Here is a 25,121-nt window from a genome sequence, read left to right on the forward strand (position 1 = left end):
TCAGCAGTAACACGTGTTCAGTGCTGATTAGCAAACGTTAGCATGATAACAAACTGAACAAAGATATTTAACATGGTTAACATCATACCTGCAAATCCACAGCATGTTACACTGACGGAATGTAACTAAGTACATTTACTCGAGTACTGTGCTATACAATTTTAAGGTACTTGTACTTTACTTGAATATTTCCATTTTCTGCTATTTCATACTTGCACTCCACAACATTTTGGAGGGAAATATTGTACATTTACTCCACTACATTTATTTTTTAGTAACTAGTTACTTTGCTGATTGTATGCTGCATTAGAGCGGGAGTAGCACATGTTTAAGATAACTTAATTTATTTCACTGGCATAAATATACAGTATAGACATACTGTCGTCTACATATATATAATATACTTTTACTTGTACTTCTGATACTTAAGTACATTTATTGCCAGTAAATTACTTTTAATACTAAGTACACTTAATATCAGATACTTTAAAGTAACATTCAAACATGATATCTTTACTTTTACCCAAGTGTACCTTCTGGGCAGCCTTACAATGCTGCCATGTCAGCATACTACGGTTAGCATTTAGCTCAAAGCACAGAAGTGCCTAAGTAAAGCCTCAAAAAGCTGTTAGCAGTGCCGTAGACTCTTCGTCAGTTAACATGGAAAACGACAGAGGCAGAAGCTGCAGAGATTAAAAAACACATGCTGGTGTTAAATATGTAATATGCCATGTTGTACTGGAGCTTTTCTGTGATTGGAGTATTCTCCAGGTTGTGTTTGAGTTCCATGTCGAACCTTTAAATCTGATGCCTCATCACAGCGATGATGATTGATGTGAAACAGAATCTTTAGCGAGCATGCAGAGATATCAAGTGTATTAAAGTCCTGAATTACTCTGTAGTTTATGTTTGGCTGCCGTACAGAACCGAATGGATCCATCAAAATGACACATGTGATGTTGTTCTGGAGAGATGTGCTGCTTGGTGTGGGTTACAGAGCAGGAGGTGACCCAGATCAAAAGTGGAGTGGGATTCACACACACACACACACACACACACACACACACACACACACACACACACACACACACACACACACACACACACACACACACACACACACACACACACACACACACACACACACACACACACAGTATATGGTCTAACACATACAGCACATTCAGAAAACACACAATCCCATCTCACACACACAAACACGCAGCCACACATACACAGTACAGTCCAACACTAAAGACTTGTGGTCAGACATGTTCTGTGCTGTCGGTTAAATACCTAAAATGGCCTCAGAGCCAAAGAGAGGTGACAAGAAAATCTGAGGAAGATGATTTGTTTTGAAGCTCAGGAGAGGACATCGAGATCTGAACCCACCGCTGGTTTCCTCTTTACACCTTCAGTCCGTCCGTCCAGCTGTCTGCCGCTCTCTCTTTCTGTCTGTCAGCAGAGCTAAAAGCTACTGCTCGATGAGGTCATGTCCTGACCTGACGCAATATTTCTCACTTCTACTGTCGGGGGCACAGGAGTGGGGGGAAAAGGGAAACTGAGTATACTGGGCCATCATGTGAGGAGAGCCCACAACGAGGGATGGGGTCCATGTACAACGCCTTTTTACAGGGTCCTGAATTTTGTGTTACAGCCTTAAATACTGTGACAGACCAGTCGTTCGGTAATGTACACTCTGCAAACATCAGACAGGTTTAAACTTTACAAGTAACGTAAAAGGCAAAAAACATGTTATTTTGGCAAGTGCTTCAAATTAAAAATAAGAACAAGACATCACACGTCCTTTTATAGGATTTATTGCCTCTTTCTCATGAAACTGGTCATAAATCAAAAGTGTTAGTTCAGTGATTTTACAGCCAGAGTGGAATGAGTGAGAAATGGGAGACATTTTTTATATTTGAGCCAGCGATACGAGCAATGTAAACACAACACACATATCAACATATCATATCAATCAGCCCTATATCTTGATGCCAATCAAATACAGTTCATGTGATTTTATCACAGCAAATATTAAAAATATATGCAAACAAAATTAATTCACAGTCACGAAATGCTTATGACAATTCATATGTCAAATTCCTGTAAACACCATCCAACGTCACAATCAGCCGAAGCTTCTTCAGCACAAAAATTAACATATCATTTGCTGCCATTAAGACATTCATCAGATGAACTAAGACAATCATTTTGTTTTCCGTGCCATCAGTCCTGAGACCGGTGTGTCCACAACTCATTTCACAGCCTGATAACGGCGTCAGGTAAATCCTATCCTTCAGGTAGAATATCATTTAGTATTAAAATAAATTAAAGGGATAGTTTGACATTTTGGGAATTATAAAATAAACAAGATATGTGTTAATTAGTGAGACTTCGAGATGCTGTTAGGCACATTTTGTTCCCTTTGGACAGAGCCAGGCAAGCTATCTTTTATGCTAAGCTAAGCTAAGATATCCAGCTGCTGGCTCCAGCCTCAGATTAAATACACAGACATGATCTGCTCACCTAACTCTCAGCAAAACAGCGAATAAGGGCTTTTCCCAAAATGTCAAACTACTCCTTTAAATTCCGAATCATTTCCCTCAGATTGTCTAAATCTGCTGTCAAACCTCAGACGTGTTTCAGACTTGTGTGGGACAGCTTCTGCATCTGGAGCTGTATTTACTTACATATACATCAAACATACAGTATTTAGGTTTGCAACAGGGCTGTTTTTGCAGCTCCATAAACAATTTGCCAATCAAAAAGCCTCGGGTACATTTCATGAATCGATTACATGTGCACTTCTGTAACAGTCCCACTCCTTCCACCGTGTAACAGAAGATTCATCTATCAATTTAAGGTGTCCAGTCATGTGGAAGCTCCCAGAGCACATGAGAAAGTCATGTGAAGTTACTTCCGCTCAGTCTGATGGAGCATTTGAGCATTAGCATCTTCTTAGCATCTTAAAGGTAAATCTGGCAAACATAAATAGTTTACTATACGTTTAATGCCAAAGCGAAGCTGAGATTTACTCTGTCGCCGCTTCAGATCATCGCAAAAATGTGCCTTCAGTCCTGCTCTGGTTTACTTCATTCATCCAGTTCAAAACTGGGTTTTGGAAATGGGTGAGTAAATTGGGGTGAGATTCTGTTTCCATGATGGACTGGGGTGAGGAAGTAGTTTTAATTTACTGCCAGCAGACGAACACCAGCCACCACATTCAGCAAAATATGACACTTAACTCTTAGCTTATATAATTCTTAAGAAAACTCATTGAAACATGTCAAATGTAAATAACTGACAGAAATAATACATGTCTGGATTTGGCTGCTGATTCCAGTGATACAACAATAACAATAAACCTGCTGATGAGAAGCGCGCAGTAGTAAACACAAATATGATTTCACACTGTAAACATAAATTTATAGATTTAATGTGCCACGAAGGAATGTTAATGTTCCCCGAAAATTTCTATGAATAAATCTTACCTACAGTATCTTTTCCCACTTTAAGTGAGTTTACCGATTCTATAAACGCTCTAAATACTGTACAAAGGATCGTTCCCGATTCATGTAGGGATAAATACCAGGCGATGGCGTGATAAAGGCGATTTAATCTGCATTCAGAGAATTTAGTTTTCGTACCCCATAAAGCAAAGCAAACCTGAACATTTTGAGGTTTGCATCTTTAAATCCACTTGCAATATCATTATAAAAGTCAAACCACACTTCACTACACTACAGAAATGTTGAGACATGGACGCAGCTGTACTACTCCGCAATTCACAGTGTGAAGGTGGGAATGAGTCCTTTAATCCCATGATCAGTCTAAAATTTATACTTTTCAAAAGTCCTGCATATGAGGTAAACGGGTGTTGTGTGTCTGGAACAGTTCTTTCTTTTGGGTTCATCTTTAAATAAGTTAGACAGACTGTTGTCATGATTAAATCTCTCTTCATTTGAAATAATAAGGCTAATGGACAAAAATAAGATGTAAGTGCCAATTTTAGAACAATAAAGACCATTTTCTCATTTGATTTGTGTCTTGCAGTTCACGTATCCTTCAATTAAGTTCAGCTTTTGCAGCTCTGTGCACATTATTCACAGCAGGTTACAGGAAACACTGGTAGTTTCTTGAGATGTGGCGCTCTGCAGTGCCTGCAGGGGGAGCTGTAGCAGTGACAAAAACATGCCAGGTCAAAGACAAAGCTCTGCTCAGAGAGCCATCTAGTGGAGAGGCGACGCAGACACATAGAAGAGGAACTCAGGTCGTCACACATAGCCCTTAAATACAACTGGAAATGGCTCATATCATGTCATGGCTTCAACAGATTAATGCTTCATTTCCTGCCAAGAACATTTGAAAGAACTGATTCTTTCTGAGTGAAATGATGTCATGAGTTGTTTCTACAGCTCTGTGGTGTTTCACGTTTCTGCTTTGGGATCAGTGTGTGGGAGTTAATCTCAGTGTGATGCACGGGAAGCTACAGACACAGATGCAGGTGAGATGGAGGTCACAGCCGACGACTCAAAACTGGATCCAGTTCCCGGAGTCCTGCGGCCGAGACGGTGGTGGCACGGAGCTGAAAACACATACAATTCATGTTGTTTTTTGTTCTTTGTATTCTGATATTACAAAGTACTGGCTCGTAACAGTATCAGTGCAGCTGTTCATACTTAGATGTACAAAAATGCTTTGTATAATATGTAATCTGCACAGAATTTTACCCAAAACACATTACATAGTAAGTGCAGTTACTTTAATTGGCCAAAAGTATACAGACACTCATTTTGACACTTTGCTGCTCAGACATTTCACCCCTCGCTGTCAGATCTCCCCAGTTTTTGCCCTAAATTATTAAGGTGTTCGTTTATTCTGTATTTGCATTTGAATTGTTCAATTGTATTAGATATTTCTCTGTAAATAACTTTGTTTGGTGTGGAAGAACTTGACAGGCCTGCACAGATACCCGACCTCAATCACATCCAGCACCTTTGGGATGAACTGAGCCAGCCTTTTATCACCTAACATCAGTGTCAGACATTACTTAAGCTCTTGTGGCTGAAGGGGAACAAGTCCCTGCAGCCAGGTTCCAAAAACGTGTTAAAAGCCTCGCTGAGTCACATATAGATCATAATTTCACACAGCGAACATTTTCCGCTCAGGGTACTGAGTTTAAATGTAGCGCAGCTGTTTTCCAAATTGTTATCATTTAACTGCATCCTGATTGATCAGCAACTGAAAAGACAACGGATAGTAGAATTTGAAGCTAACAGCTAGCATTAGCATTCAATTTGATTTAAGCCTCAGAGTAAAATGCACTGGATGTAATCAAGCTGTAACTTAACGTTATGCAAAAAAGCATGAATGTCTGGCCAGTGTGTATTACAAGAAAAAGAGTCGTCTACCTTGCAGGAGCAGAGAAGTCTCCCCAGAGATCTGAGCTGGGGTTTGACTGAACCACCGTGTTGGAGTTACTAGTGTCCAGCTCCAACAGGCAGCCTGACAGAGAGAAACACAGAGCTCATTAACAAAAGCTTACAAACTGACACACATTTCACTTCATTTTCTACCGCCTGAAGCTCTGATGACTCTTTGACTCATTTAACAGAAACTAATTAACACAGTGATTAAGAAAATAGGTCATCCCCTGTAGGTTACCCACAAACTACAGAGATATCAATTATCTAATTAGCCCAAAGCAAATGTGCATGTTGTCTTTGATCACCAACATGAATCACTGTTCACAGAAAGTCAGTTACATTCAGGCACAATCTGGTGCAGCTTTAAAGTTCGAGAGTGCCACCTACCTGTCGCTGTGCCGCCCGTCTGAGGAACTATGTTGTGATTGGATGAGCCTGACAAAGGAGGAGGGGCTATCTTGCCTCCAGGAGGTGGTGGGAGGAGTCCAAACCCACCTGCGCCTTGTGGGCGGGGTTTATCCCTCTTTTTACCTTGCTAGAGACGGAGAAAAGAAAAATGATGTTCATGAAGGATTTCAGGAATGTTCATGTTTAACCTTTGAGTTTCAACCCATTTCTTTACATCACATTCAGCTTACCAGTGGTGGGTAGTAACCAGTATATTTACTCAAGTACTGTACTTAAGTACAACTTTAATGTACTTTACTTTTAGGCTACTTTATACTTCTACTCCTCCATGACATTTTAAACAACTTAAACAAATCGTCCACAGGCTTGTCTAGGCAACCGAGAGAGACGGAGAAGGTTTAATATTTTACCTCCTGATACAATCTGCTCACATACAGCCACTAAAAAACTGATTAATACGTGTGTATTTATTGGGCACATTTATAGGCTGCAGAACAGAAAAATTTGCAACTAAATGGAAATTATGTCTTGATTGATTTGTGAACTACAGATGGTCCTCAACGCTTTAGATCTCTAGTTTCACTTGAGCTCCATTTCAAGTTTTATAGGCAACATAAAGTTATTTTCACGCCTACTAAATGCATGTGACATTACTGATTTATTATGAATACTTGCAGGCCAATTTAATAATAAAGCCACTGACTAGAGGACTGTTAACTTTCCACACTCACAGCAGTCTCATTTTATTTTAATTATATTGACAAATGTAGTAAAACCTGGACATCTTGATGTCTGACAAGCTGGTTCCTACCCCTATGTTGAGTGTGATGGTCTGTCCTTCTTTAAAGCCCAAGTCCAATTTTGGTCCTGAATCGCCAAGCTGGGCGCTTTTACTGAACTCTTTCTCCTGTTTCACCCATCTGCAGTGAAGGAGAGACAAACATCAGCACAGCTACAGAAATAAACAATGCATCTCAGCAGTTTTCAGAAAAACTACAGCATGCAGCTTTCAGTAAGCACTGTACAGTGCTGTGCATCCAAAAGACAGCATCTTGTTTTCCATCACAAAAGCCGCCCGGTCACCACTTACTTGAAATGGTCCTGCAAAGCAACGTTGAAATCGAAAGCGTCTCCTCGGTCCCCGAAGCCAACTCCAATGAAAGCACTGCGACCTGCAGACATGAGAAACAGTATCTGACATGAGCGACAGCCAACGTGATGTTCTTTAAGTCCACATGTTTAAAGAGGATTTAGAGACTTCAAACAGGCAAGTTCAGTAACTGGTTAAAGTTGTTGAGATCAGAAACATAATTCGTAGTCATTTTCACATCCTCACCGTTGTCATCCTGTATCCGCAGAACAAAGTATCTGCTGGAGTCGCTGACCGTTTCCACTGATATGCCAGGATACTCTTGAACTGGTGCCTGAGCAAACAGCTCCCCTGCAGGACAGGAGGGAAAATGACAGGATATTAATTCAAAATAGTGACGCATCCATCCATTCATCGATTTATTCCTTGGGAGTTTGAGTCTGTTTAGTGTACATATTGTGTCCAATATATCACTGGGCTTCTGACGGTTTGTGCTGAGAAAATAATAGTTGGCTCATGTGAGCTGCTGAGTTTTAAAGTTCAGTCATACCTGAGACCTTGTCCTCCAGTTTGATGAACGCTACATTGCCCTTGGCTGTGATCCTCATTCGACCAGACCAGTCTGGACAATCCAGCTTCCAGTCTGCCGCCCTGTAGATGAACTGGATGTTAGACCAACACGTAACTCATAAAACTGTTATATTTACAAGACACTGCTATTAACATTGACATTATCTATCTGCTTCACAAAGGTGTGGTTTCAATTACCAATGTAGTCTTTGGACAGACTAGTTTTCAAATAGCTGATCATTCCAGCGTTTTGCATAAGTATTACTCATGATGAGAGAAGGTGTGAAGGCTATTTATTAGTCAAGTCACAGGACATTCAAATCAATCTAATCTGTGAAATTATCTTCATCAAGAAGAGTCTTTTTTTATGTGTTTGTGAATAATACACAACATATCACAAAAAAACTATTAATGCAAAAACATAGCTGATCACTTACAGCAGCGATTTCAAGCTTTTTTGGATTGTGACCCCTTAAAATTAAGTAATGTCTGTTTGTGAACCCACACAACAGGTAACAGTTTTGATTTGTTTCATTTAAAGGACTTTCAGAGATATGAGAAAGGTGAAAACAAGAATCTGAGTAAAGTTTACACAACACAAGATGTTTTTTCATGTCTGCAATCCCTTAAAAAGGAGCACAATGTAGTTTTGGGGAAGAAATACAGACTGAGAATTTTGATATTTACACTGATAAAGATGTTATAATACAAACTCAGAAATATTTTTTCCATAAGTGAATAAACAAGCTGTCATCAGAGGAAAATAAGGTCCAGAACACTGTTTGAAGCTAGAAAGGTGGCAGGGTCCGCCACATATAAACAAAGCAAAACAGTATGAAACTGTGTCGTCCTTTAAGGTCAGTTTGTTTATTCAGTCACAAAAAATAAATAAAGATCTTTCTCTTCTGATTAAAATGTCTTGCCCAGAACTACATAATGCAGCTTTAATCACACTGTGTCTGTTCAGATTCATCTTGGGAATCTTTGGGAGTCAGAAACCACAAACTTAAACTACAATACATGCCAGATATTTATTATTGATTAGTCGTTTAGCATGAATATAATCAATCATTTCTCTTTGTAACTTCTACACTGTCTCTGAAATGGTAAAATCAGGTCATATGCGCTTGCTGGTTGCCATATTGATCCATGTCAGGGCTCTTAATGGACATTTTGTGATTCTTTATCATCTCTGGCTCAGACTGTCTCAAACCATGTCTACCAGGGTTGGGACAAAGTTTTAATCAGTGCAGGACGACCTCAGGCAAAAACTATCGATCGTGAAAACAATATTTTCTAATCCAGTAGTCTCACTGTGTAAAGAGGACATCCGAGCTGTCACACGAGCGTGTGGGACCGTCCTGGCAAATCGCCCGTATCGACCCGGCGTGATGACAAATACCCCCCCGTCACATCTCTGACAGCCCGACCGCTCCGGACAACAAAGCGACGCAGCCGAACCGAACCGAGACTCCACAGCCGGCGACGTTTTTTAACAACCGACTGGTCTGCCAACAACAACACAACGTAAAAAGCCAGTGCCCCTTATTCGTGCTTTGAAAAAAAGCTGGCACCGAGCGGCGAAAGTGCAATGCCCGCACCGAGCGGCACCAAACACCGCTAAAAAGCATATTTCACGGCGCCGTGACGCGACCGGCCGTTAATTCTTTACCTGTACGAGCGATTTGAAGCCCGCGGCGGGATGCGATAGACGTTGACATCGGGCTTCACGCACAGGATGGACTCGTACTCGCCCTCGGCCGCCATCTTGATTCAACTGTTATTGATGTGGGAGTTGTGGTTGTGACTCATTTATTCAGCTCTTCACTGAGGGGGGCTTGTGTGTGTGTGTGTGTGTGTGTGTGTGTGTGTGTGTGTGTGTGTGTGTGTGTGTGCGTGTGTGTGTGTGTGTGTGTGTGTGAGCTTACTCAGTGACCGTTACCGTCACAAATATTATAAACGCCACTTTTAATGTCACGAAACTGCTGAGTATTATTCTGTTACTGCAAAAAATACACGCTTCCGGTAAATTTATTTTTATTCAATTCCAGAATAAAATACGCGGATCCGGTTTGAAATAAACTGGTATTTTAATGTGAAAACATACAATAATATCTCGTCGGGGGGGCGTGGCCTGCCAGGTGCTGCTGAAAACTGCGGAAGCGGAAACCGCTGCGTCGTGTCGTCTCCTCGAAGATTCCTGGAGATCTGCTCAGGGTTAGTGCTTTATTTTACCTGCGAAAACGCTCGTTTGACTCACGAAATGCCGTGCGAGCGGTGCGTGTTGTTCTTAACTCGAAGCAGCGGCTGTTTCTTGACATATAACCCCTCGCCTTAATTGCTAAAAGCTGATTGTCGCTGGGCTTAACAACATCGCTCGAGCGTTAGCCATATTGACGGCTGCTGGCCGTCTTCAGTCGCTCTCCGAGGTCCTGAAAACACGATATGTGACTCCTGACAGACACGTTACTTGCAAGCACGTCGACTTACAGTTGATACGACTCACACCAATCATCCAGGTGTACTGCAAATGAGGGTTTAGCTTATATTTTCTTACACCCAGCCCAAGGATGCTGGCAGCTAACTAGCTTGTAGCTTAGCCAGATGGCTAACTAACCTATAGGTGAGGATACTACGCGTTTGTCGCAGTGGTTATGACAAACTGACACCACAAGCAGGTGTAGGCACACCCTTAGTCTAGCTTTGCAGTCACGTATGCATAATTGCCTGCTTGCTATTGTCACTCAGTGCCAAAACATGCCTCAGCTCTATTTTGTGTCGACTCGTTCCTCCCTGCAGGATCTGGTTTCTGACATCCTGAGGGTCAGTGTGCAGTCAGTCAGAAGAGAGACCAGCAGGATGTTCGCTCACTGAGCCAGCAACTGCACTCAAGCAACATCAACAGAAATCTATAAGACAGCACAGACAGATTTTTTACAAAAGGTGTGGGAGTTTGTATGTGTTTGGGATATTTTTACCATATTTTCCTTGTTTCTGTAAGCATTCATCAATGTTAACAAGCTTTCTCTGAATCAGACCGTGGTGGTTTGATTCCCCACCTCCCCCCCAGACACCATGACGTCCTCCATGCTCCGCCGTCAGCTGAAGAACCTGGTCCAGAACTACTCTGAGGCAGAGGTCAAGGTAAGAGTTTGTTTAGTCTGGATCAAGATGCATTCATTTTTGCTTTTATTAGATAGAAAATAGAAGAGAGGTAGCAGGAAAAGAAAGAAGAGATATCGAGGATGACATGTACCTAAGGTCCCTGGCCAGACACAAACCAGGAATGTTGCAATTACATGTTAAACGTCTTAAACCTTAGATATCCACGACCGATTTATCGTGCATCATTTTTTTAAACAATTTAATTTCTGTTAAATGATAGTGAGCTATTCTTTTAAATCCTAACTTTCAGGTTCTTAGAGTTGGTGAAATATGTGGATGTGTTTCTTACTCAAATACTGATATGATGAAACATGCTTACTATTCTTGTTTACATAATGAAATGAGATTATGGCAAGAAGGGTGACAAACTCTTTGTGTCACAAGCTGGCATCTGTGACCTTGTGACTGCCACCACCTTATATTTCCTAAACACTGAAATTGCTTGCTTTGCCTCTTTTCCAGGTGAGAGAGGCGACGTCTAATGACCCATGGGGCCCGTCCAGCACTCAGATGGCTGACCTTTCTGATCTGACCTACAATGTGGTGGCCTGCAATGAGATCATGACGATGCTCTGGAAACGCCTGAAAGATGACAAGAACTGGAGACACATCCACAAGGTAACAATAATAATAATGAACAACAGGTTCCCTGCTTTGATACATATAACACCAGACCCACTGAGATGTCTCAGATGGATGAATCATAGATAATAATTAATTCAGAATCATTAAATACAACCTTTTTGTTTTAACAAACTGGTTCAAATGTGTTTCTACAATCTTGTTTCTTGTGCAAACATGATGGGACACAAAAATGAAAACATTTTTTGGCAGCTTTATTGTAACCTATAATAAGTAAATGCTGTAATAAACTAGGCTTTGTAAAAGAAGGACTAATCAAAATAAACTACAACTTAACAGTAACATGAACACAAACAGGAGAGAAATTAAAAATGAAGTGTTGCTTGGCTGTGGTCAGGGAGAATCATATCTAAAGGTGACAGATGCTGAATTTCCAATAAGTCATAAAACAGTATCTGTCTGCTGTGTCCTTGAAGACACCTTGAAAACCACCATATGTTGTTAAACTCTTTTGATTTATATTAAGATTGCAAACTTTGCCTTTGCAATAGTTTTTATCTATTCATGCTCAGCTGAAATATATTGCCATTTGAAAGCAATCTCTGGTCCATCACATGACAACATGACATGATTTATCTCTCTAGTCTTTGCTAAAGACAGAAGGTCTTTGGTAAAGACATAACTGCACCACATATCTACTATTAAATTACTGGTATCACCAACAGCAATAACATAAGAGACCACTGTAACTTTGCCAGTCATGGGACGTTGAATTGGCACTAAGTTACACTCGTGTCCACTACAAGAATTGCATAATTTGAAGCTTTTGCATCGTTCATCTTTTCCTACCAAATTTGTGATTTTACACAGATTTTATTGTTGTTTTAGAAAACAAATGGATTTTCAGTTTATTTTTGTTTCAGTCATATGCGTTGTTGTTTCAAATTTTCATTCGTTGTCATACTTTTTTCGTACCAGTCCCTGACACTGCTGGAGTACCTGTTAAAGACCGGTGACGATCGCGTGCTCCTGAAAATGAAAGACAACGTCTACATCGTCAAAGCCCTCACAGAGTATCGCTTTGTAGAAAAGGATGGCAAAGATCAGGTGATACATGCTGCCTGATTATGTCCAAACCATACAACCCTTTCATACCCATTAAAAGGATGCATGGTATGCATTAAGGTTACCCATTATTGACACTATAATATTCACATGATCTCAGTCCTTTAAACCTCTAGGCCAGGTTCATAAATAAAGAACGCTAAGAGATTCAGTCCAGGTTTGCTGTCTCAAGAAATGTGAGAACACTTCAGATTTGAACTTGACCAGATTCGAAGTGCTTAAGCTGGAGTTTATTTATGTATTATTTAATATTGTTTCAGGTTTAGATTTTTCAGGCTTGGATAGGGGTTTGCTTAAATGTTCAGAACCAAATCATTGTCTGATTTAAGCATATCTCTCCAAGGGTTCAAATGTGAGAGAGAAGGCCAAGGTTGTTCTTGTTCTTATGGAGGATGATGACAAACTAAAGGAGGAGAGAGACTTTGCTAGAAAGACCAGAGAGAAGACATCAAAAGGTTCTGCTGGTGAGTCCCTCTATCAAAAAGAAACACTACACTTAACAACACTAAATGCCCAATATTGAACTGTGTTGGTATAAATCTCTTTGTCTTCCACTCTCCCACAAATCTCATTCAATCTCTTCTCCACCCCTTCTAACCAGCCTCATCCACGGACGCCGTCAAGGATCCCTCCTACAAGCCATGCTATGTTGCCGGTGCCACAGGGCTTCCATCCTTAGACAACATACCCTCAGTAGCTGACTTGACTGCATCCTTTGCTGCCCGCAAAGAGGAGCGTATTAAGCAGGAAGCTGAGAAGAAAGAAACAGAGAGGAGGGTAAGTGTATAGGAAATGCAGTGCTCAGACACAGCAGGTGGACACAGTAGCATCAACACTATGCTGTGGAGCAAAACATTACTAAGATCATCATCATCTCTTGAACATTTAATTACATTTTTTCAAGGGCTATTTATTGAATTCTTTAATATTTTTGTGTCTGCCCCTGTATATCCAGTCTTCATTCTGCTTTAATTACTTATTTTGTTGCTGAAACCTATGTTTGTATGTCATATTATTAAAGAAGTTATTTTTTTTAGGAACTTTTTGTGAGCATAAATGAGTAGTGAGTAGAGAGACGCAATACTCACAAATTGTACTATTTTCCTATGATACACCAAACCCTTTCCTGCTTATTCATTGTGTCCCTCTATTGGTAGGATCAATTTATCACCCAATACAGACAATAAACTGTAAAATGATCGACCATAAACTGATCATCCCCTGGGCCGATGTGGGAGAACTTATAAGTACCAAATCCTGTAGGATCCTGTATGCCAATTGCAAGTGTTAAAACGGTTTAAATTAATCAGTTAGATCTTTTTTAAACAGGAGGGATTTAGTTACACCACAATTAAACCATAGTTAGTGTTTGTACTTACTTTATCTAATTGTGCAATTGTAATTCAATTCTAGGCCAAACTGAGTGAAGATGAGCTGAAATGGGAGGATGCTGGCAAAAGCGGTGACTCTAAAGACGGTGCTTGGGGAGGGGAGGCAGCAGAGGAGGAAGAGGAGGTTAAAACGGACGCATGGGGAGCACCCAAAGAACCTAAAGAGGCCACAGATCCATGGGGCACACCCGCAAGACCTGATACAGCTGACACAGAAGCCAGCAATGATGCTTGGGGAGCTCCAACTAAAGGTGATGAAGATCCATTTGCAGCACCAAAACCTGAGGAAGATCCATTTGCTGCACCAAAGAATGGAGAAGATCCTTTTGCTGCGCCAAAAGATGAACCCGATCCATTTAGTGCATCAAAAGATAGTTCAGACCCTTTCGGTGCACCCAAAGACAAGGAAGATCCATTTACTGCTCCAAAAGGTAAACCAGATCCTTTCAGTTCATCTAACAATGATCCATTCAATGCTCCAAAAGATGATCCATTCAATGCCCCAAAAGATGATCCGTTCAATGCTCCAAAAGATGATCCGTTCAATGCTCCAAAAGATGATCCGTTCAATGCTCCAAAAGATGATCCTTTCAATGCCCCAAAAGATGATCCGTTCAATGCTCCAAAAGATGATCCGTTTAATGCTCCAAAAGATGATCCATTCAACGCTCCAAAAGATGATCCATTCAACACTCCAAAAGATGATCCATTCAACGCTCCAAAAGGTGATCCATTCAATGCCCCAAAAGATGATCCATTCAATGCTCAAAAGGACGATCCTTTTAACACCCCAAAAGATGACCCATTCACTGCACCAGCATCAACACCACCAAAAGAGGATCCTTTCTCTGCACCGACTAAACCTACCAAAGAAGACCCTTTTGCTGCGCCAACAACACCACCTAAAGAGGATCCTTTCTCTGCACCATCCAAACCTTCGAAAGACGACCCTTTCGCTGCACCAACAACACCACCTAAGGAGGATCCTTTCTCTGCACCATCCAAACCTACAAAAGACGACCCTTTTGCTGCACCAACAACACCACCTAAAGAAGACCCATTCGGGGCGCCATCCAGCCCACCAAAAGATGATGCTTCAGATCCCTTCAGTGCTCCTCCAGTTAGCTCACCCCAAGGCAGTGCAGATGCGTGGGGAGCCCCTGCTAGCTCTCCACCCACCACTGGGTCAGATCCCTGGGATGCGCCATCTGCTCCAAATGAAACAAAGGCTGGAGATCCCTGGGGGGATGGGCCAAGTGCCACATCGCCTGGTGATAATTCTGATGGTTTTGGAAATTCGTCCAAACCTGACAGTGACCCTTGGGGAACAGGTAAGAAACAAACAAATAAATGCTTGAGCATGATGATTAATATCCTGGTACTTAGGGACCCATTTATCTGAAAAAATACTCTAAACTTGAGGTTAACTTTGTAGCTTTTTTCCAAAGCTTGCCCAATGGAAATGGAAGTTGCTCAGGTGTCATCAGAACTTTAAATACGTGATAACAACTGGTAATAAATTGGGGGGATTTAACTCCTGTACCAACAGAATCTTTCCAGTGGGACTTTTTTATGTGATTGGGCTGTTGGAATATCTAGATTCTTGAAAGTGTCATGTGTTAAACACCAACACTTTGTTGGTGAAGTGACAAGGACTCTGAGCAAAGGATTGACTGACAGGAAGATGGAGGAAGCTCAAGGCGGCCATTTGTATCTGACGTCAGAGACCATATTTGAACAGAGACATGGGTTACAATCTCAGACCATAAACAACCACTTATAATATAACCGAAGTTTCCTACGTAGGTCTCATGAGGATGACCTCCAGATTTAGGATCCGCATCAAATTGTACTCACTAATAAATACCAGCCACATAAATATACCTGATGTTTTTCTTCGAGATGCATTCTGTAGTTTTTGTGTAATCCTGCTTGAAAAACCAACCAACCAACAAACAAACGGACACAGGTCACATAGATAATAAGTGAACCTCTGTTGAGAGTATTTTTTCACAGAAATAACAAAGTCATCAGGCTAAAATATTGGACTTAATCAGTGTATTACTGTTTTGTCCTCATTGAGCTTGCTTGTTCCATTTGCCCTGTCTAGCTGCAGCTCCAGGTGGCACAGATGATGCATGGGGTTCTCCAGCTCCGCCCTCAGACCCATCGAGTGACCCCTTCGGAGATGGAGCATCTAAAAAAGCTGATCCTTGGGGTGCACCGAGCAGCACACCGAGCAATGGGACAGGTAAATTGCACTTTACACTCTCTCTTAATGCATGCAATTGCAGGCTATCCATTATTCATAAGAGTAGGATCTCATCGTCCTCTTTGTACACAGCAACAAATCCCCCGCTCTGATTTAATTAACTAAATCTTTATTCTGTGTAGTCTGCTAAAACTTCTGCTTGTTTTTAATCTCCCAGCTCAACTGAGAATGGTCACCCTAAAAACGTAACTGTTTGTGTGCCTGCGTCTGCGCTTATGTACATTTATGTATAAATATACTCTTCTCTTGTCTACATTAAATGGTCCTTTGCATGTGTGACCGTTTTCTTCCATTTTCTCCATTTCACCTCCTTCCCATCAGTCAGCAGCTGGCTAACAATCCTAATCAACTAAACTTCTCTTCCGCTTTGCTCTCTCTTCCTCCCTGACCTGTTCCCAAAAGAAAACACCTTTTAGAGTAGAATTGGACCTTTATTTTATTGCAGGAAAGCAAACATTGCAGGAAAAGGAGACGTATAGAAAGACTGCATCCTTTCTGGGCTCTGCGGGGGCGTCGCTCGTTGACTTGGACGATCTTTTTTCTTCTAATCCCAAACCCAAACAACGCCCCCTGATCAACACGTTCGCCGCCCAGACACAAGCCATCGGTAAGAACAGAGAAAACGCTTCGCTCTGGGTGAAAAAAAACATTTTTGACAAAGGCCTCATGTGGAGTTACTTGTGGTGTGCTTAATTCAAATGGATGCATGATCGACCTCAAAGACTGGAAAATCACTGAGATACTAAAACTCAGCAATTCCCTGGTGAGGTTTCAAATGCATTCAACTACTGTTCAGCTGAAGTCTTCAGTCCAGAGTGAGACAGAGAGGGAGAGGGGGACATACAGAGAGAGGGGGGGACAGTATGACTGACAAATAGATATTTATCATAGGTTGTATGGAAAAGCTTACTGTGATTATGTGTTTCACCTAACCACCCCTCCCCTGTGGTCTCGCTGTAGTGTATAGATGTTGTTGTGTATGTGTGTGTGCGTGTGTGTGTGTGAGCATTAGTGACCTATTAAAGTGTAGAATAGAGACTAGTGTATGTTAACCAGCAGATAATTAACTCTTGTCACCCCTCTCTGCTTTGGTGCATTCTCTCTTTGCTGGAATACTTCAAACTGTGTATCCCTCCCTCCCTCCCTCCTTTCCCTCACCCCTCCATCCTCCTGTTGCTCGTCCTAATTTCCCAGGCGCTTTCAAAGCCAGGGGCATGACATCTGGCCTTGTGGTCAGATCGGGGGCTGTTACAGGGGTGTCCCTTCCCGAAACACCAGCCCCACACTGCAGTCCTATTGGTTCCACCCCGGCTCCCTTCTTTGGTGCAACTTCTCCCACTTTTGGAGCTGCTAATCTTTCCAGTGAAACTCCCCTATTTCAGCTACCATCATATACCATGGGCGTGTCTCATTCTGGTTTAAATTCGATTCACGCTGGTCAGGCGGCTCCTCCGTGTTCAGGAACTGGAATGGTTCAATCTGTGTCTGTGGGAGCGAGTCCACAGATGGGATTTAACATGACCCCCCGTAGTGGAGGAGAGGGAATGGTGCAGTCTGGATCTCTGGAGGGGAATCCTTTGGCAGACCACTTATTGGGAACAGGAATGGGTCAGTCCAGTTTCCTTGGAGGGAATCAACCAGCAAGCTTGGCTCACTTGGGAGGATCCACTCCACATAACGGGGGAGTCCCCTTCCGGCCGCAGTTGCTCTCAGGCAGCATGCTGGGTGAGACGGTGAATAAAAACAACAATCCATTCCTGTTCTGACAACCTGACCTGTAATTGTTCCTATCTCATACCTGTAGTACATTAAAGGACCACACTGGGTAGTTTTGCATGATTTAGCCTTCTAAATGTGTCTAAATGCTTCCAAAACACAGCCCTACGATTTTAGATCGCTTTCCAATTTACCCTCCAGGCAGCCATTCGTTTTAATTACTCATAACGCCGGAGGTTCTACACGCTCAACGGGCAAAAAGACGCTGACAAGTGCCGACTAGTGCCAGTACAAGACACACTGCAACAACCAGGGCAGCAGACACTCACTGAAAGCCCACTGAGTGTGTCAGGGCCCCAAAACATGTATAAAAACAAAGCAATCATTTGCAAACAAACTGCGTTTACCGACAACAGTTTTACAAAGTGTCTGAGCACAGGTAGTAACATTCTTTATCGTGTGTTTCACAAAGTGTTGAGCCTCGCTCCATCCTTGATTGTGATCGACTGAGCCTTTTGAGGATGCCTCTTTCATACCCAATCTAAAACACGCAAAACTACTCGTATGATCCTTTAATCAAACGACTCCTCAGCTTACACATGCCTCCCGTTGAAATCTGCACATTTCCAATCAATATAAAAGCCATGGTTTTAATGTATGCAGCGTAATATATTAACAGAAATACACAAAATATGTATGAAACTGTGCTCTAACATGAAATCTATTGGTTCAGCCCGTCCCAATCTTCTTCACGCACAAGTCTAAGAAACAGAGAGCACCAGTGTGAGTGTCTATGTGGAAATACTGAAGAGTTACTGTGTATTTTGAGTGTCTGACAGAACTGATCGGAGGACGACGTCACTGTAGGTTTTCATGACGTGTGCATGTGTTTGTACAAGGCGGAGTGTGTGCGTGTGTCTGTGTGTGTGTGACCTGTCTGCACGAACCGTGTGTGTGCAGTATATATATATATATCGTGCTGATGTAAATAGTGGAAGTAATCACAGATAAACTTGAAATATACTGTATATTAGAGTGTTACAATTATGAGTAACTATTTATTGATCTATTTATTGATTTATTGCGTGATTATTTATTGATGCAGCAAAATGCCTCCAACAAAGACAAGTTCAGGTTAACTGTCGTTACAGTGTCGTTCTGACTGGTTGGTGGTATTGATCACATGTGATTGGCTTTAATCTGACTTGGCTGTTCAAACACTGCATTATCAATCAACTCAGTAACCAATGGTGGCTTTTTCATCCCTGTTTAGATTTGTAGTTGTTCAGGATTCATTGTGTAATTGAACGTCTTCGCTGTATCCCCCTGGCATTGACAAGAAACAGAACTGTATTATTGTATGATGTTTAGCTGCAGTGCTGGCTAAATAAAAACCGAATTTGAACATATCAACCTCTCTAATGTGCATGCTGTCCGAGCGAATCCTCTCCTCTACATGTATCCATCTGCTCCTCATCCGTTTGGTGTGTGAATGATTATCTCAACACACACCTGTATGAAAAGGCAAATCTGTGTAAAAGGCTCCACTTTTATGTAGTTCTACAGGCAGGTGCTGTTTCCTTGTGGCTGACGATTCATTTTTAGATGATTTTTTACTTAAAGAACACGTACACAGTAGCGGGATTAATCCTAGTTTATGAGGTGAAACATGACAGCTCCGTAAATCAAACAGACAGGGACGACATTCTTTGTGTTTCATGGGCCTGTTACACGTCTTTCATGTATTTTTGACTCCTTTAAATGTGAATTTTGATGGAAAACTTGACTGAAAGATTCAGAGAGTGATAGTAGAGCAAGATGAGGATGAAAAAGTAGTCCATAACACTGATTATTTTTTATTTCTCAAATTCGATTTTGTATGAAATTAATTTATTTTGCTGTGTATTTAAATTTAAAGCTGTGTTGTAAACTGTGACAGTATACAGTACATTTGAGAAATAAAATAATACAATAAGTGAAACGCTTTCTGTTCTCGCTGACTGTGGCCTTCTGTCGCTCTGATGTTCAAGGTTCATTTAATTGAAACCCAAACGCCAGAATAATTATGTTAACAAAGTAAGTTACTGAAAAATCACAGATAAGTTCAAAATTAATGTTTCTTTATGCTGCATTTTACGTTTGTTTACCTCAAATTTTCTATTTCATTCTCGTCACAATGCTGCGCTTATGCTCTGTTTAGGATCAGGCACAAAAACTGCTTGGTTAGGGTTAGGAGAACATCAAGGTTGGCTTAAAATAAGTGTTTTATTTACCAGTAACACAGCTGGAAATTTCCCCACAGACATGGAGCCCATTTGGCAGCCTAATGCCACCCCTGCTGATATCAAAGTCAGCTAATAAACATATGATGTGGACGTGATATGCCACATCTGGCACAAATGTCAACCTCGGATGTATCTGTGGTTTGCAGAAACATAATCTGCTAAAATTACATCCTGGAGACTGGGCAGGGTGAACAGACTGTGGCTCTGGTTGGTGTTGTGTTTGAGTATCCTCTGGGTTCTGCGCAGAAGCCTTACTTGACCCGTATCACTGCTATTGACACAGTTCTGGACGGTTTCAATCACCCACTTTAGAGCCTTCCTGTCCTGGGGCGTGCACCAACCAGTTTGTGATGTTTCCAGTCAGGCTACTTTCCATTGCTCCTCTGTAAAAGTTGCTGAGAAATTTCTATAATTGATTGTCCCTTTTTTTGTTGTTGCTTTTTGGGGATTTCTTTGAGTCCAACATTCACTTACAACCCATGAAGAACTAACCTGCTGTCACCACAAGAGGGCGTCAAATACAAACATATGTAGACACAACATATCCCGGTCACTCTACATGAAACACATGATAGTTTGCATGTTTAAAGCAAAATAATTTACAATCAACCATCATTTGATATATAACAAATAAAACTAATTAAATAGGACCACAATCATAAATAATATGGCACTGAAGGGAAATACTTCTATGTCTTCTGTGTCTCAGTGTCTCCCTCAATTACTTGGATGTTTGACCTTCACTGTGCAGAACGTTGATTGACACAAAAAATGTAAAAATGTTATGAGCAGGATTTTTGACTCAAATAACTGTAAAGCCAATCATGCTCCAACTGCACAAGTGTGATGACCAGACATGAAGCCTTAAGTACAAATACACTTTAAAGGGAAGTAGGAGACATCTGATATGTTGAAGTCAAACTTTTGAAATAAAAATATTTAAATATTCATAGATTCTGAGTTTTCTTTAATGAGGGAGGAGGAGTTAATATGATTTTAAGAATGTGTAACAACTTCATTCAGCTTTTTGGTGGGTTAAACCTTTAAAACATAAATGATCATTTGAAGCACAGTATGTCTTACAGCACGTCTAGAGATGATCTGTAGTTAAACCCTGTGTTATACAGTGTATTCAGCTGTTTGATCCATTCAGTCCTTGCGTCTTTCTCCTGTTTAATTTAGGAGAGTAAGGGAAGTGGAGTCAGTTGAGGCCATTAGAGAATTTGTTTGGAAGAGGAGGAAACGTCAGATTGACTGTAGAGGCGGATCTCTCCATTCATGAGAGAGCTTAGTGTCTAAAAACAGTAGGGGGGACATTGGGGATTTGACAGTTAGTCAGCATGAGTTACATTAGGACACTGCAGTCACAGTCCTGGTGCTGCCTTTTTTTACACAAGCGAGTCAGATCACATAATGAGACAAACTGAGAGGTTCTTATTAACTGCAGTATAATGACAAAATAGTCGCTGTAAATAGTTTTATGTTTCATTACCACAAACATTTGAAGTGACTGAACCTCTGTGATTAGTCACGAGCAAACGCCTTAAGATGAGTTGAAGTTGTCAATTTAGTTATCCTGTTGTCTCAAGGCAACAAATGCATATTTACATTTTTAATCCCAGTATCCTGAAATAACGGTTGTAGCTGGTGGTATCCTGACATATCAAACACTGCTTTGTCCTAATTATGACGTAAATGTCTCAATGACTTGGTATCTGAATCAGTATGATCGCAGAGTCGTTGCTCTTAGTCTGGAGTATTCAGACATCACCAGACACAGCTGGAAGAAGAATGCAGTCAGTATGTCAACAAAACGTAAAAGTTAAAGTGATAAAACAGGCAAAATCACATCAAAAAGGATGACTTCACATGAAACAAGTCTGTAAAAGTGGGTTTTAAGAAGTGATTCAAACTTGAGAGACTCATGTTAACGCCAGGTGTGAACTGCCGTCATTGTAATCCTCTCACTCAGGACAGATGTTGACATGTGGTCTGATCAGGGTCTAAATACATTCTTAGTCATGTTGAAATCAACTTGGACCTGACTGCAAAATACGGGCCTTGAAACAACATGAACTCTTTTCCCGTTCTGTGTCCGGCGCTGCTGTTTGTCGACCTACAGTTTGAACACACTGTTCCAAACATGTTTGCTTTCCCATGAGAGACTCAAACCAATGATTTCGAAGTGATGGGATTGCCTAAAGCCAGCAGCTGCATGTACTGCACAGCTGTACTTAAGAAGGGTCGAAGTTTAGAGAGCAGCAGATACAATGAGACTGTCACACTCATCTCAATCTAAGCTGCCCATACCATACTGTCAAATTAATCACTATAGGAGTAGAGGTCAGGGAGGTCATGAGTGAGAGAGGAGGAGAGATGAAGAAAACAGGAGACAGAGAGAGAGAGAGCTGTGGAGATGGATGGATAGAGACAGTATAGGGAGCAAAGGGGAGGGAAAGTAACAGATGGACTTGTGGGGATTAGAGAGAAATCTGGGTGGGTTTCTGATGGAAACTCTGAAACTGAGGGAGCGCAGAGGAAAGGTGAAGGAAACCGAGTCCCTGTCGGAGGAGAGGCGAAGGAAACGCAAAGAGTCTCTGCCGGGGTCCCAAACATGGTGAGTCCAGCTGGTTTTCAGTTTTTATTTTGTCGCACCATTGTAAGCTGATCAACAGTTGAGTGTGAACGGCAGCTGGATTTCACACTCATGAGGGGGAAGATTTCAGATCAGCATGGTGAGATGATGAAAGCTATGAAAAGTCTGTATTCCACTTTTATCAACTGTGAATCTACTGCTCTGTGTGAAGAACTAAATGTCTCTGTGTGACATTTAGACCAGTCAAAAGGAAGGTTACCCACCAAACTCCATATAAAAATCAATTAATGTTAGATAATAGACTGAGTCGCTGTGTGCTTGGATCGGTTAATCTGCACGCCTCAGCTGTTGATAACACAGACAGGTGTGTGGAGACATCGGCACATGTACAGTAAGGTAAAGTCGAGCAGAACAATAACTGCCTCAGTGTATGGATTATAGTTTTACACCTCGAGATGATTTGATGGACCAAACTAATCTGCAATGCCCGGTTGAACATGACATAAGCATTTATGATTAAAACGATTTGATTAATTTGATGGTACATGCTCTCAGGGGTTGTGGAAAAATTGAAAAAAAAGTCAAACAGATCACCTGTTAACACATCTTATATCTTATCGACCTGTCAGTGGGTCGTTCATTTAAAACTCCTGCTGTGCTGCCTCACATTATTTAAACAACAGAACTTTATGTGAAACTCTGGTGGAGATGCCAACGTTTTCCAAAGATAACAAATAGATTCTGAAAATTTCACTCAGTGTATGTAGCTGGTGTTATGTTGCTACATACACTTTTACAGTGTTTTGTGTGAGTTTCTACCTTTTATGTAGCAAATGTTGACCTGTGGTGGTTTTGTACAGTCCACCTTGACATTACCGTTGGCTGTGGTTATCAGTGCAACAGGCATGAAAAAAAGTAAGGTAGCTACAGTAGAGTGATGATAGAAAATGTAGGAGAAAGACGCAACAAAGACACTGCAGTTTATGATTGGAAAGAAAGAGAGAAAGAAAGAAAGAAAGAAAGAAGCTAAAAGTGTAAAAATCTACTTTGGGTGGCCAGGTGTCCCACTTTATGAGGGGCTAGACAGCATTTTTATCCCTTTATCCCATGTCCCACATTTTGATTTACTAGTTTTCAAAAGTGGACCCAGTGCAGGACAGATGCTTCAGACAGGTTTTTCTAAAAATCTGGCTTTAATCCAGTGGCTGCGAAGAGAAAACATTGTCTGTACAGGGATGTGTTTTGTGTTATGTCACTCAAACTGCAAGAACAGGGGTAAAAGTGCACCATGTCACCATCTATGCTACATCCAACTGGATTTATGTGGAATATGTTGTAAAATAAGACTCCCAATGATACAGGTCAGCAGACTGTGGTAGTGAGTCAAGCATTAAACCTAGGAAGCGTGGTACTGAAACAACCAAAGGGCTACGAGGTATGGTGCAGAATAGAAATGTGTATTTTTAAAGTCAAGTTAAAGGGGCACTATGTAGGTGGCGGAGGTTATAATACAAAACCTGGAAATATGTATTTTATTCCATAAGTGAATAAACAAGCTGTACTCGGAGGAAAATAAGGTCCCAGAAGTTAAAGTTTGAAGCTAGAAGCTAGGGTCCACCACATACAAACAAAGTGAAACAGTATGAAATTGTGTTGTCCTTTAAGTTTGTTTATTTACAGCACCGAAACACCATAACATGAAGCCATAAGGGCCCTTTAAGCCTCCATTTTTTTATTATATACTGTATAAAATGTGGCCCAAGCTTTCAGATCTGAAAAGTGAGGCGAACTCCAGAGGGCAACTCCACTGCAGCTATGTAAGCTTATGAGAAAATGACCCTACCTCTCACTTGATGTATTACCTCAGTACACATTTTTTGATGAGTTTATGGTCTCAATCACTTGTTCCAACTCTTCTTCAATACAGCACGACATTCATTTTGTGAATTATGGTCCCATGTAAAGTAAAATAGATGATGAATCAGGGTGTGTTTCAGGGCGTGGCTACCTTGTGATTGACAAATCGTTACTAAGGTTTGTCCTCAGGTTTTCAGTCAGATCCAAAAACAACACCCTCCCAAGCTCCACCCTCTTGTCCAAATATGGTCACTGGTGGCTCCAAAAAAGATGGTTATGGCCGAAAAGCTAAACTCGAGACTGCAGAACGTGATCCATAAACCAAACGGGTGACGGTTTACAGTTGTTACCAACATTGAGCTAAAATAACAAGTCAAGTTTATTTGTCGTACCCTCAATCAAAATACAGTCTCAACTCCATAAAACCCACTTTATGAAACACAAACCAAAAATCAAACAAACATCGCCTGCACTTTTGTTTTAAACATCCTTTAAACACACCATGAAAACCTAAAAACAGAGTTTAGATTCACTAGTTTTAGGTTTTATTGACTTAAAGTCCATGTTAATGTGCAGCAACAACATAAAATACAACAACGACACCACAGTGGCCCTCAGTCAGGAATGTAGTGCAA

General features: G+C 41.1%; 2 protein-coding genes across 5 annotated transcripts; one reads left to right on the plus strand and one right to left on the minus strand.

Annotated features, from left to right (window-relative positions):
• Nucleotides 1–1,804: 1,804 nt before the first annotated feature.
• necap1 (NECAP endocytosis associated 1) lies at nt 1,805–9,282 on the minus strand. The gene is made up of 8 exons (XM_073482837.1): nt 9,170–9,282; nt 7,478–7,578; nt 7,174–7,278; nt 6,928–7,009; nt 6,649–6,757; nt 5,817–5,964; nt 5,415–5,508; nt 1,805–4,588 (listed from the first exon to the last, which is right to left on the minus strand). Exons 1-8 carry the CDS (start codon nt 9,262–9,264, stop codon nt 4,534–4,536), a joined length of 789 nt encoding a protein of 262 aa, XP_073338938.1. The 5' UTR covers nt 9,265–9,282; the 3' UTR covers nt 1,805–4,533.
• On the plus strand, nt 9,007–19,729 carry LOC141010050 (uncharacterized). Of its 4 annotated transcripts, none has more exons than XM_073482835.1 (11): nt 9,007–9,024; nt 10,297–10,440; nt 10,534–10,641; nt 11,125–11,280; nt 12,223–12,351; nt 12,713–12,833; nt 12,971–13,146; nt 13,783–15,091; nt 15,871–16,011; nt 16,478–16,639; nt 17,227–19,729. In XM_073482835.1, exons 3-11 carry the CDS (start codon nt 10,573–10,575, stop codon nt 17,796–17,798), a joined length of 2,835 nt encoding a protein of 944 aa, XP_073338936.1. In that variant the 5' UTR covers nt 9,007–9,024; nt 10,297–10,440; nt 10,534–10,572; the 3' UTR covers nt 17,799–19,729. The 4 variants fall into 4 exon arrangements, with proteins under 4 accessions (XP_073338936.1, XP_073338937.1, XP_073338934.1 ...); XM_073482833.1 differs by lacking the exon at nt 9,007–9,024 and adding an exon at nt 9,044–9,714; XM_073482834.1 differs by lacking the exon at nt 9,007–9,024 and adding an exon at nt 9,738–10,120.
• Nucleotides 19,730–25,121: the final 5,392 nt, after the last annotated feature.

Source organism: Pagrus major, chromosome 16 (assembly GCF_040436345.1).
Source record: "Pagrus major chromosome 16, Pma_NU_1.0".
In the NCBI taxonomy this organism is placed as follows: Eukaryota; Metazoa; Chordata; class Actinopteri; order Spariformes; family Sparidae; genus Pagrus; species Pagrus major.

Bases quoted from the DNA above. Each gene is read 5' to 3' on its own strand.
- necap1 (XM_073482837.1), bottom strand. From the start codon at position 9,264: ATGGCGGCCGAGGGCGAGTACGAGTCCATCCTGTGCGTGAAGCCCGAT. The intron at 7,579-9,169 runs GTAAAGAATTAA...GTTCATCTACAG, and splicing joins GCTTCAAATCGCTCGTACAG to GGCGGCAGACTGGAAGCTGG. The intron at 7,010-7,173 runs GTGAGGATGTGA...TCATGTCTGCAG, and splicing joins GCGGATACAGGATGACAACG to GTCGCAGTGCTTTCATTGGA.
- LOC141010050 (XM_073482835.1), top strand. From the start codon at position 10,573: ATGACGTCCTCCATGCTCCGCCGTCAGCTGAAGAACCTGGTCCAGAAC. The intron at 12,352-12,712 runs GTGATACATGCT...TATCTCTCCAAG, and splicing joins AAAAGGATGGCAAAGATCAG to GGTTCAAATGTGAGAGAGAA. The intron at 16,012-16,477 runs GTAAATTGCACT...ATTTTATTGCAG, and splicing joins CACACCGAGCAATGGGACAG to GAAAGCAAACATTGCAGGAA.